This window comes from Octopus bimaculoides, chromosome 20, assembly GCF_046866305.1.
Source record: "Octopus bimaculoides isolate indiv1 chromosome 20, ASM4686630v1, whole genome shotgun sequence".
NCBI classification, from domain to species: Eukaryota; Metazoa; Mollusca; class Cephalopoda; order Octopoda; family Octopodidae; genus Octopus; species Octopus bimaculoides.
In genome coordinates, this window is record NC_142947.1 from 6553726 (window position 1) to 6566655 (window position 12930).

Consider the following 12930-nt stretch of genomic DNA (forward strand, 5'->3'; position numbering starts at 1 on the left):
AATATACTGTTACTGATGTTACTACTACTACCACTACTGCTGCCGCTGCCATCACCGTCCTCATTATTTAAGTACTACCACCACCACCACCATTCTACTGGTGAACTTGAAAGTCTGGATCGATCTGCTAGAAACACCAGTCAAATCTTCCCGACTCACATTCTGTTGAACATTCAACCCGTAACGAACATGGAAGATGCGCCATCTCGCCCGAGGCCACCCTTGACCTTATCATATAAAGTTCTTGTTTTTACTGAAAAACCTCACATCAAAACATCCAAGTTAATTTATTTCCCAAATTCAAGCTTAACGATGATAAAGTTGTTTTACTAAATGCTTCATTATTTTCATAATTAATAGAAACAAAGACGCCGGAGTGGCTGTGTAGTAAATAGCTTGCTTCCCAACGACATGGTTCCGGTTTCAGTCCCACTGCGTAGCACCTTGGGCAAGCGTCTTCTACTATGGCCTCGGGCCGACCAAAGCCTTGTGAGTGGATTTGGTAGACGGAAACTGAAAGAAGCCCATCGTATGTGTGTGTGTGTGTTTGTCCCCCCCCCCCCCTCCTCAACATCGCTTGACAACCGATGCTGGTGTGTTTACGTCCCCGTAACTTAATGACCGATAGAATAAGTACTAGGCTTACAAAGAATAAGTCCCGGGGTCGATTTGTTCGACTAAAGGCGGTGCTCCAGCATGGCCTCAGTCAAATGACTGAAACAAGTAAAAGAGAGTAAATAGAGATGCTTTGGTAAATATTGTTTGAATGACGTTCGTAGTTTCGGTGAGATTTCTGGTTCTTGGTTTATATTTTCTTTTGCGTTTGCGACCGTTCCAACCTTGAACAACCTGTACTTTTGTATATCCAAGACTTGGTAGGTTATCTAATGTGTGTGTGTGTGTGTGCGCTGCGTGCTTCAAGAAAACGTTAAGATGTATTTGGCTGCCGTTTCTAGCAGAACGGGTAATAGTTCAGAGGCTTGGTCGTTGGGTTGATACATACATACATATGTATATATATATATATATACACACACACACAGGGAGAAAGAGAGAGGAGGAAATAGATGGCTATAAATACACACATACATATTATATATATATAGTAAATTTCTAATATATATATGGAAGCGAACAATCGAAAGATTGCTTATGAATCGATTGGACATTGGATCCTCGATAACACAAATAATATTTATGGTTTCGATTCAGCCGTTCCATATGGTGACTATCCAATGCATTTAATAAGGTTAATTTCAACCGTTAAATGTATATATATACATATGTATACAAACACACGCACTTTCACAAATGTTTGTTTATACAATCAGCGAAACTTTGAAAAAGGATGTATTTACTATTAGACTATTTTTTAAAGCAAATTTTGTTGTGAGGTAGCGTGGCCGAGTGGTCTAAGGCGCTGGTTTTAGGCACCAGTCTCTTCGGAGGCGTGGGTTCGAATCCCATCGCTGCCAAACAATAATTTTTTTAAGTCGGATTATTTTGAATTTGGAAATTACAATAACGTCAGAGACGTAAGGAAGAATTTGCGTGAATTTTATTTCCCTTCGTAAACGGGAAAAATCAAGTTCTTTTATGTGCGTATACGAACAGCAGTTATGTTAATGTTTGTATTTAGCGATGCGTCAGGTCGTGAGATTTTGTACATTTCAGATGATATCCGAAGACTTTGAAATTTGTAATCTAACTGCTGTTGTTGTTTAGCCCTGGGTCAGTCCATGATCAAACACGAACCAACTGTAACCATCCTTGTCTTTTTGTATATCGTTGATTGTATTGTCCATTGTATTCCTCTTTATTTAAGACAGTAGTATGTGTTTGAGGGATGTTTCACTGCTATTTCTAGCAGATAGAGCAACTACACAGAACATATATAAGGAAGTCGTTTTAATACCCGGGATGACTGGGCAAAAAACTTGTGGCGGTGGCGGTGGTGGTGGTGGTGGTGGTGGTGGGTGCTTCTATACTGAGCAAAATACAGGCCATATATGTCATCATCATCAACATTTAACGTCTGTTTTCCATGCTAGCATGGGTTGGACGGTTCGACTGGGGTTTGGGGAGCCAGGAGGCTGCACCAGGCTCCAGTCTGATCTGGCAGTGTTTCTACAGCTGGATGCCCTTCCTAACGCCAATCACTCTGTGAGTGTAGTGGGTTCTTTTTACGTGCCACCGGCACAGGGGCCAGAGGAGACTGGCAACGGCCATGATCAGTTAGTGCTTTTTACGTGCCGCCGGCACAGAAGCCAGTCAAGGCAGCACTGGCATCGGCCACGTTCATCACAACCATCACAACTACAATTTCCATTTGATTTTCATTTTGATGTTGATGTACTTGACTCAACAGGTCTTCTCAGTCACAGCATATCTCCAGAGGTCTCAGTCTTTCGTCATTGCTTCTGTGAGGCCCAACTTTCGAAGGTCATGCTTCACCACCTCATCCCATGTCTTCCTGGGTCTCCCTCTTTGACATGCTCCTACCACTGTTAGGGAGTGGCACTTCTTCACACAGCTCTCCTCATCCAGACATAGCACATGACCATATCAGTGCAGTCGTCTCTCTTGCACATCACATCTGATGCTTCTTATAAAAATTTATGGGCAGTGAATCAAGAATTTAGGGTCTGAATCTTGATAAGGGCTGTTGTTCCAGGGACTTCATCAGTAAGTTTGGGTCATCGAACCAAAGGTGATCTCAGATAAGTCAGGGTTAAATAAAGTAGTAAAAATATTCATAAAATATAGAAAATATATTCTTTATTGAACAAATAAAATGAACAGGTTACAGTTGAGGAAATAAAATGCCAAAGTTAAACATTTGTCCAAAAACGGTATCATTTCATCCCTTTAATGATATTTAAAATATAATCAAAACTTTGGTTTGTTATTTACTGTTACCCAACGCCATACATTTTACTGATTCTCTGGAGTTCTGTGACTTCACAATTTGGTTGTTGCTTTAAGTAATTGAATAAGTCTTTGATCACTGAAAATAGGAAAAGAAAGAAATAATTAAATATAGTTTTATCTGAGAAGGAATGGCAGTGTCAATGGGCGTTTTCTGGGCATCTGAGTTTGGTGGGAGGAAAGGAGGTAATATTCCTCAGACTAGACCCCGAGTCCTAATACTCACCACAGAGTGGACCCAACTAAAGTTACCAGAGGACCAGGTGGTTACGTTGAACTTGGTATATAAGTGGACGTTAAACGATGATGATGATGATGATGATTATCTGTAGAAACAACCTCAACAAATAATGCAAAATGTTTATATTGAAACCAGAGTGTTAGTGTTACCCAGGCAGAGTATTGTGTTCTTGGGCAAAACACTTCATTTCACGTTGCTCCAGTCCACTTAGCTGTAAAAGGGTAACCCTGAGACAGAATAACTTTCCAGCCCGGGGGAATGTTGGCCTGCTTACCTAGCCAGCGGAGTAGCGTCATTGAAAAGCTACAAGCAATGCAAAGCGCATTGTGACCAGCGATGTACAACAATATCTGATAGCCTGGTTGATACTATTATTACACAGTGATTACTATTACATTGTGATTATGGTGAAGGAATGCATAAAAGAAAGGTTAAAAATGACATAAAAATGCCAAAATGGGCAAAGTCGAAATAATGGTAAATGTCTGTAGAAATAATTACCTTGTTTTTCTGAAGAACTGAGAAACATTACGGCCACCTGGAACCTTTTCACTTTACACAGGTGAGACAGGTGTTGGACGATCACTTCAGCATTACTGGAAATAAAGATGAAAAAAAAATTGGTGGTTTACATAGAAATCCAGTAGCAGCAGCAGCAGTAGTAGTAGTGGTGGTGGTGGTGGTGGCGGCAGCAGTAGTAGTAGTATTAACGCATATTCAGAGACTTATGTTTATAGAGATGGTGTAGAAAAGAAGGGAACTTTTAATGTGATTTGGTTGACGGTTGTTTTATACAGCTATCAATAATAATTAATGAATGAATGTATCATTTAGAAACTAATGAGGGAGGCCTCTACATGGTCACTTAATCTGCTGAAACTAACAACCAAATCACCGACCTTCAACTAATAAACCACCTCCCTGTCATTATATGTACATATATCATCATTGTTTTAACATCTACTTTTCCATGCTTGCATGGGTCCGATGGAGTTTATTTAGGGAGATTTTCTACAACCAGAATCTAACCCCCACTGCTGCCTCTACCAGTTTATTCTGGCTCGTTTCACCTTTTTGGTTAAAATTCACCACGTGTGTGTGTGTGTGTGTATATACATTAAATATTAGGAGTCGTAAGGCATCTTACTTGGGGAATGCATTTTGAAGGTTAGCACAGAGTTTGGTGATCATTTCTGCATCCATAAACTCATTGACAAGGGTAGGGTATGATTCGGGGTTCAACACCTGAAAATGGAGACAAAACACAATTATTCCCAACTGGTAACAAAATATCTTGCGCGTGCACACCCAAACACACACACAGTGGACATTTATTATATCTAACTCTGATCATGTTTTTTTGTTTTTGTTTCAGTCATTTGACTGCAGCCATGCTGGAGCACCACCCTCAGTTGAACAAATCAACCCCAGGAATTATTCTTTGTAAGCCTAATACTTATCGGTCTCTTTTGCCAAACCACTAAGTTACGCAGACATAAACACACCAGCATCAGTTGTCAAGCGATGGTGGGGGGTGGGGGGACAAACACAGGCACACAAACATATATATATATATATATATATATACATACACACACACACATATATATATATACGATGGGCTTCTTTCAGTTTCCATCTACTAAATCCATTCACAAGGCTTTGGTTGACCCAAGGTTATAGTAGTAAACTTACTCAAGGTACCACACTGTGGAACTGAACCGGGAACCCTGTGGGTCGGGAAGCAAACTTCTTATAACACAGCCACTCAATTATAAATGAGAGATTAATTAATCACCTTTAAGTATTGGCTAATTTTGTTTGAGTCTTTCTTTACTTGAGGCCAATTATACTGGAACTTCTTTGGATCTGGATGGAAAGCAAGGCTTTCTTCATCAGCAGCACAAACCAAACTTTGATCACAAGGAATTTTTGATTTTTCTGTTGATTTTGTTTCATCTGGTGTAACTGTAGGAGAATTTTGTCTTGGAGCATTGATGGAAATTTCTGCAGTTGGTTTTGGTAGGGTTTTTTCAGTTGGTTTTGGTAGGGTTTTTTCAGTTGGTTTTGGTAGGGTTTCTTCAGTTGGTTTTGGTAGGGTTTTTTCAGTTGGTTTTGGTAGGGTTTTTTCAGTTGGTTTTGGTAGGGTTTCTTCAGTTGGTTTTGGTTGGGTTTTTTCAGTTGGTTTTGGTTGGGTTTTTTCAGCTGGTTTTGGTTGGGTTTTTTCAGTTGGTTTCGGTTGGGTTTTTTCAGCTGGTTTTGGTTGAATTTCCTCTACTTTGGGAGGAGTTTTTTTGCTATCTCCTGTATACTGTTGAAACGAGAGTTTGTCTTTGTTAATCTGCTTTCGTTCTGCGTTGCTGCGTGACTGTTCCATTTTCGCAGTCAGTTGGTCATGGTTCAGCTTTTCTTCCACTCCAATCTCTTCGATTTCAATTCTACGCAGGGGTTTCTGAACAAACAAACAAACACCAAATATGTCAGAGAGAAATAGTGGCATCCAACAAAACCTCTGATGGTTTGCATCAGTAAATGATACAAAAAAAAAAAAGAAAAAAAAAACGTGTGGCAAAGTGGAATAAATGATTTTGCCAGGAGGAGAAGAAGAAGAAGAAGACAATAACACCTAAAATGAAAGAACGAATGAAAAAACTTACCTTTGATCTTTCTGATGGAGGTTTGAAGATGTCTTTGAAAACGGCTCCTTCAGGATTGTCCTCGTCGTTTATCACAGATTTTTCTGAATCAGATTTCTCTGCAATTTCAATTTTCTACAAACAAGAGAAAGAAAAAAAAAATTAATAAATCACTATAATGGCATTAAATTGTTTTTAATCACAGATATTATTAGGATTGATATGAAAAAAGAAATATTAAAAAAAAAACATAAAATGTTTCGTTAATAGAATTCTTTCGATCACAAAGTTGATGGGTCAGGATATGAAGTGATCCCAACCTATCTGAAATTGACCGATTCTTATACAACCTTCCTGTTTTAAAGGGACTGACATCAAAACCGTCCATTGAAATTTCCCTTTAACACACACACACACACACACAAATAATCTGAAGCAGAAGCATGTGTCCCACAGTTGTCCTCTTGTTTTCAGACAATCAAACACTCTTTTCCAGTGGCATATCAGTTGCAGAGGATTATCGATACCCTCGCATTATCTCTGCTCGTGTAAAATATGAAAATAGCAAACCTTTTGTAATTTATCTGCTTCCATTTGTGCGAGTTTGTTACTTGGATCTAACCTGAGGACTTTGTGGTAATCCCCAAGGGCTTCTTTGTACTTTAGTAAACCACATTTGGCTGTGGCCCTTCGCAAATATCCTTTGATGTAGGTTGGATCTAATGTCAAGCAAGTGTTACAGTCTTCTTCTGCTGCAGCATATCTGAAAGGCAGAAATTAAAATAAGCGACTCGTATTTGTGGGAATTCATTCTCCCCCCCCCCCACCTCTCTCTCTCTCTCACACACACACCAATCTAAAAGATAAACAAAAGTGGTTCTTTACTTGTCTTGTTTCAGTAGTGCCATGGCCCTGTTTGCAGCCAGGAGTGGGTTTGTGGGGTCACATTGGAGGCCCCGACTGTAGTGATCAATGGCCAGCATGTACTCTCCTTTCTTGAAATATTCATTTCCCTGCAAAATAGTAAACATCATCAGCATCATCATCATCAACATTATGTTCATCCCACCACCACTACCACCAACACCATGTCATCATCATCATCGTTTAACATCTACTTTCCATGCTAGCATGGGTTGGACGATTTGACTGAGGACTGGCAAACCAAATGGCTGCACCACGCTCCAATCTGATCTGGCAGAGTTTCTACAGCTGGATGCCCTTCCTAACGCCAACCTCTCCAAGAGTGTAGTAGGTGCTTTTGCGTGCCACTGAGGCACGAAGGCCAATTTTACCAGCTTTCCACCTTAAAATGCACTAATAACCCTTTTTCCTATCAGCCCAAGGCTTGAAATTTGGAGGAAGAGGGCCGGTGACTTACATCAACCCCCAGTACTTGACTGGTACTTTATTTTAGTGACTTCGAAAGGATAAAAATCAAACTTAACCTCAGTAGAATTTGAACTCAGACCGTAAAGCTGGAAGAAATGCTTCTAATCATTTTTTCTGGCATGCTAACGATTCTACCAGCTCACCACCTTAATGTTAACGATGATGATGATGTTAATAATAATAATGATCCTTTCTACTGGAGGCACAAGGCCTCAAATTTGTGGGGTGGGGGCTAGTTGATTATATCGACCCCAGTTTTTTCACCGGTCCTTAGTTTACCAACCCCAAAAGGATAAAAAGCAAAGTCGACCTCGGTGGGATTTGAACTCAGAATGTAGCAATGGGTGAAATACCACTATGCATTTCGTCCAGTGTGCCAATGATTCTGCCAGCTTGCTGCCCTCGTAATAATAATAATGATAAAAAATAATAAATAGCTGAGACATTTTACTAATAAATCAAAACAAAATCTGTCTCAAATACAGAGTTTGATACTCACTTTGTCTTTCTCGTCAAGAGCCTGTTGTTTATGTTGTAATTCCTCCAATTCTTCGTCAGTAAGAGATTCGGAAGATGAAGACTTTTCTTCAGATATTTCCTCACAGACTTTGTCCTGAAAATATATAAAAAATATAAGATAAATGATGAAAGAAGAAATGTTTTGGTGTTGAATTATTGAAGTTACAGTTAAAAGAGACCCACGGCATATTCGTCAGGTCATTACTTTCGTTTGCTTCAACTTTCTTTCCTAGTTCAAAAATTCACTCTAACAAAAAGGGGATGAAAAGGGGAGTCTATTAAAAACAAAGCATAAATACTGGCCCCACAGTTGCAAGACCTCAGTATCAACTCTTTACTGTTATTGCTTCCATCTACCTAAAATTTTGGTCAAGCTGAAGCCCTAACAAAGCACCATGCAAGCTCCCTGTGAATCAAACTACACAAAGACATGTCTATATCCCTACACCAGTCAACAACACACATCCAACATTGTTTATTTCCAAAGTGAAATTATTGATTTACCAAATAACAAAATGCTTACCGCATCATATTTCTCCCAAGCAGCATAATCATAGCTGCGTATACGGTTAGATTTCGGGGCAGGGGTCGTTTCAGAAGTGCTTTTCCCTTTGCGTTTCTTTTTCCGTCGTGAACTGTTTCTAATCGGTGGTAGCACCTGTAAATTAAATTTATAAAATTAGATTAATAAAATTAAAGGCCCTCTTTCCCTCCAACACTTTTTACGGAAAAGGCCGATCTTTGGTACTGGTATCGAAATATCGCCGTATTTGTTTGGTATTGATGATCAACTTGTAGGATTCAATACATTTTGTGGAGTGAAGTTTATTCGCAATATTGATTTGAACGGAACTCCAAATTTCGCTTTTAACGGCTTATATCAATGAACACACATAACATACATACAAACCACACATGCATATTTTCGATAAATTAGGACAGTCACAAGTCTATTTTTATATAATATGTATAATGTATAGCTTATATATATAATTAATAGTTGCTATATATACACACATGCTTCGATACAATAGGGCAACCGTCTACACAATGTTAATACACAAACGTATGAACATGTGAGTATATATAACGCAATTACTATATACATGCATACAGTCGTATTAATGTGTATATATACAATGTACAGTTACTATGCAAACATACTACACCCAACACATGCCACTCACAAACCATTCGAGAGTCCAAAAGAGACAGTCCCTCCTTACACGAGACGAAGTTTTATCGGATTCCTTGTTGTCTTTTAAGGCTTTCTCTTTCTTCGAGATTTCAGTTTGCCAATTATCAAGATCTTTCAGGTAATCCTGCATCTCCACCTGGTTCTCACGGATCTGGTTTTGGAGCAAAAGCAATTTCTGTTCATGTTCAGAGATCGGCATTGTCGTCTTGTTTTGAAGAAATGTTGTTAATTTTCTAAGGCAGAAAGAGAGAAAGAGATAGACAAAAATAGAGAGGGGGATAGCGATAGAGACACAGTTACGATACGAGAGATAGAGTAAGATAAAGATGAGAGTGAGAGGAAGAGAAACACATGCACACTGAGGAGGAGGGAGAAAGAGAGAGAGAGATACACTGAGAAATAGAGAGAGAGAGAGCGAAAGGAAATGGACAAGGTGAGGGAGAGTGAAAAAACGCACACAAAGAGGATGAGGGAGAAAGAGAGAGAGGGTGGGACACAGTGAGAGAAAGATACAGTAAAAGAGAGACGGGAGATTCTGTAGAGTAAAGTGAAAGAGGAAGAGGACAAAAGTACAGTGAGAGGGAAGGAGTAGTCAGAGTGAGAGGGAGAGAGACAAACATACATAGAGAGAGAGAGAGAGAATGTTCGCGAAAGGTTGTCAGGAAGTTATGGGAGAACTTATTTCTAGAGTAACCTCCCTTACTTCACATCGCGGAAGCCACTAGAGGGTAACACAATATGCTAGAAATAGAAGCCAAACTACATCCTATCATCTTAAAAATGGATAATTCTGGCGTGTTTATATCCCCGAAACTTAGCGGTTCGGCAAAAGAGACCGATAGAATAAGTACTAGGCTTACAAAGAATAAGTCTCGGTAGGTGACTAGGTGACCTGCTCTTTATCACCACTCCTGAAACTGTTATCAGTGTTAGGACGAAGGGACCTCTCGGTGACTCCAATTAAGCCGTGATCATTGCCAATCTGTCTTTTATAGGCAGAAACAAGGAGCACCACCACCTTCAAACCATTCGTTTTGACTGGAACAAAGCAGACTAGAACTGCTACCCTAAGGAGTGATGACACCCAAACTGGTTTGAATTTTACAATCCAGGGGATGTCAATACTGTTTTTCAAAATATCCTCAATGCAACCTGGGCTGCATGTGAAGCATCAGTAGCGTGCAAATGCTCTAGAAATAAAAACAGTGCAATTTGGGAGGCTGCAACAGTTTGACTTGCCAGGAAAGATCGTCATTGATGCTGAACAGAAATACAGTCAGCGTAGAACAGAAGATGCAACAGATCATCCAACCATCTCAAGCAAGTGACAAAAAAGGCAGTACTTGAGTTTGAACGACGTATAGCAACTAGCCCTGACAGCAAAGTGTTCTGGAAATATGTGCGTTTGAAACAGAGACCTCACTTTCCAGTTGACCTTCTTTACAATCTCCACACACGTCAGATCACTGATGATGCCAAGGAATGCACTGAATTTATTGCTAAATGCTATGCTGGCATTTTTACTGCTGAAAATCCCAATGTACCTTCTTCACCAACTCTTACATCAAATTCCGTAACATCTGTGAAATTCACACCCACAATGCTGTGACCCCAACCTCAACAATAAGTGCAGCTATGCCTCTCCTGGTCTTGATGGTGTTATTTATTTGCTTCTCAAACGTGGTGGGTTCTTTCTATTGCACCAGCTTTCTTCCTTTTTTCAATTCTGCCTAAACAATTGTGTCACTCCAGAGCACTGGAAAACTGCCAGTGTTGTTCCCCTATTCAAAAAAGGTGATTGCACACCACCTGTCAATTACCGTCCAGTCAGCCTTACTAGCTGCATTGCTAAACTGATGGAGTCCAGTGTCCGAGAAACACTCTGGAACTTTTGGAGCTCTCACAGCCTAATTCGACCCTCACAATTTGGTTTTATCCACAACTCCAGCTGCTGTAGTCAACTCATTGAGTTTCTTGAGGACATCACCCGAGTTACTAATGGTGGCTCATGGATGGATGCTGCCTGCTTTGATTTTGCTAAAGCCTTCAATTCTGTGCCACACAAAGGACTCGTGGTAAAACTCTCTGCAATGGGTGTGAAGGATGATTTTTATAACTGGCTGAAGTCCTTCATTCTCGGTCAGAAAGAGGTAGTTACATTTCTAGGACATCATTCTTCACCTTACAAGATGACTTCTGGTGTACCACAGGGATCTGTTCTTGGACCCCCTACTGTTTGTTGCATATATTAATGATATAGATGCCAATTTGAGGAACATTACAGTACTGAAATATGCAGATGACATTAAGCTGTACACCCCACTTCTGTTCTCTCTCAGTGACACCCCACACAGTGTTCAATATTTGGTGCAAGACTTCCTCTCTTTTCTATCTATTTCTCTGTCCTTCTCTTTTCACCTCTTGTGTGCAAAACCTTCCCCATCTATTTCTATCTGCTGCCTTTCTCTCTTTACTGCCTTCTATTTCTTCCTCTGTCAACTACCTTCTGTCTATCTTTCTTCCCTTTTTCCTCTGCATCCCCTCTTTCTTCATACTTGCTCTTCCCCAGCCTTTTCCACTCCATTCTGTCTCTGTTTCTTCGTGTTTTGGTACTAAAAGACCATCCAATTTTTTATCACTCATCTTTTTTCTACTTGACCAGTGCATACGTAAGACATGTATTTTGTTTCATCTCCTGCCTAGCACTCACTTCAGACCCAAAGAGTTTGGGGAATTCTGTTTTGAGTCTCTGATCTATAAATACCAGGGGGTGTTGAAAAGTTCCTAGCTTCAAGAGTGTCGTGAAAGGCCTGGTTGGAGACCCAACCTACCAAGTTCTTTTACAGTGTTTAGAAAAACTGAAGGACCACTGCAATTAGTGTGTGAATCTGAGAGGGGAATATGTTGAATAAAATCATAATTAACTGATCTTCATGTGTCTTCTTTTACCCAAAGCCAGGAACTTTTCAGCACCTCCTCACGTGTGTGTGTGCATGTATATGAAGACATACATTTATAGACACATACATGTGTGTGTATGATGGATCTGCATGGTTTCCTTCTACCAAATTTTACAAGGCACTGGTCAAACTGATTAGCAGGGGGTACAACATTGATAATTTTCAGCCTAACCAAAATGTTATCCAAAAGGCTGGTGTTTGTCGTTGTTGGTCTGTTTGAAGCAAATGTACACAATCCTGAACAGGTCCATCCATGACAACCGTTACCTTATGTGATACATTGGAGAGATTGAATTTGGCTTGAGTGGGATTGTGATCTATTTGGATCAACTGAAAGTTTTGATAAGGTTGGCCATCATTACTAAGAAGTCGCAGGGATTGCATATATATTCCTACCCATGCCAGTATGGAAAAAAAAAATCATTAAATGATGATGATGTGTGTGTGTGTGAGTGCATCATAAGTAATATAATATAATGTATACACTATATAATGTATATGTGTAGGAATGTGTGAACAAACATTTTGCTACACACACGAACACACACATATGTAAAGGTACACATGCACATTAATTTCTGTGCATATATATACATTTATTATGATATTTGTTTGTTGAAAATGCAGAATTGTTATTATTATCATCATCATCATCATCATCATTATTATTATTATTATTATTGCTTCTCTATGGTTTATAATGAGGTTTTGGCTGACAAGAAATTTCCATATTTTTTACTTGCTTCAATTCCAAAGTCTTCAGATAACAATGACAAATACATACACACACACACACACACACACATTTATATGTGCTGCATTATTGTTTAATGCATGTGACATTATGTTATACATGTTATGCTTTGATTAAACCATTATCTGATAGAGATCTCCACATGAAATGTCGAGTGAATCAAAACATTTTTTATATCATATATACTAAAAGTTACTTTATAAGTTCCATGTTGCACTGGTTCATTCAAATAACTTCAGACACCACAATGCATATATATATATATACACACACACACACACATATATATGCATATTGACAGG

The 12930-nt window shown here is 39.3% G+C and overlaps 1 protein-coding gene and 1 non-coding gene across 2 annotated transcripts; one reads left to right on the top strand and one right to left on the bottom strand.

Annotated features, from left to right (window-relative positions):
- Nucleotides 1-1393: 1393 nt before the first annotated feature.
- On the top strand, nucleotides 1394-1475 carry Trnal-uag (transfer RNA leucine (anticodon UAG)). Its single transcript has one exon. It is a non-coding gene; the product is annotated as a tRNA-Leu (tRNA).
- Nucleotides 1476-2761: 1286 nt separating this feature from the next.
- LOC106869209 (uncharacterized) lies at nucleotides 2762-10451 on the bottom strand. The gene is made up of 10 exons (XM_089337910.1): nucleotides 8943-10451; nucleotides 8240-8374; nucleotides 7697-7810; nucleotides 6691-6818; nucleotides 6376-6568; nucleotides 5827-5940; nucleotides 4968-5621; nucleotides 4317-4414; nucleotides 3671-3765; nucleotides 2762-3007 (listed from the first exon to the last, which is right to left on the bottom strand). Exons 1-10 carry the CDS (start codon nucleotides 9111-9113, stop codon nucleotides 2916-2918), a joined length of 1794 nt encoding a protein of 597 aa, XP_089194036.1. The 5' UTR covers nucleotides 9114-10451; the 3' UTR covers nucleotides 2762-2915.
- Nucleotides 10452-12930: the final 2479 nt, after the last annotated feature.

Excerpts from the sequence above, each read along its gene's own strand:
- LOC106869209 (XM_089337910.1), bottom strand. The coding sequence starts at position 9,113 with ATGCCGATCTCTGAACATGAACAGAAATTGCTTTTGCTCCAAAACCAG. Across the intron at positions 8,375-8,942 it reads CCGATAAAACTTCGTCTCGT|GTGCTACCACCGATTAGAAA; the intron begins GTAAGGAGGGAC and ends TTTAATTTACAG. Across the intron at positions 7,811-8,239 it reads CTTGGGAGAAATATGATGCG|GACAAAGTCTGTGAGGAAAT; the intron begins GTAAGCATTTTG and ends ATATATTTTCAG.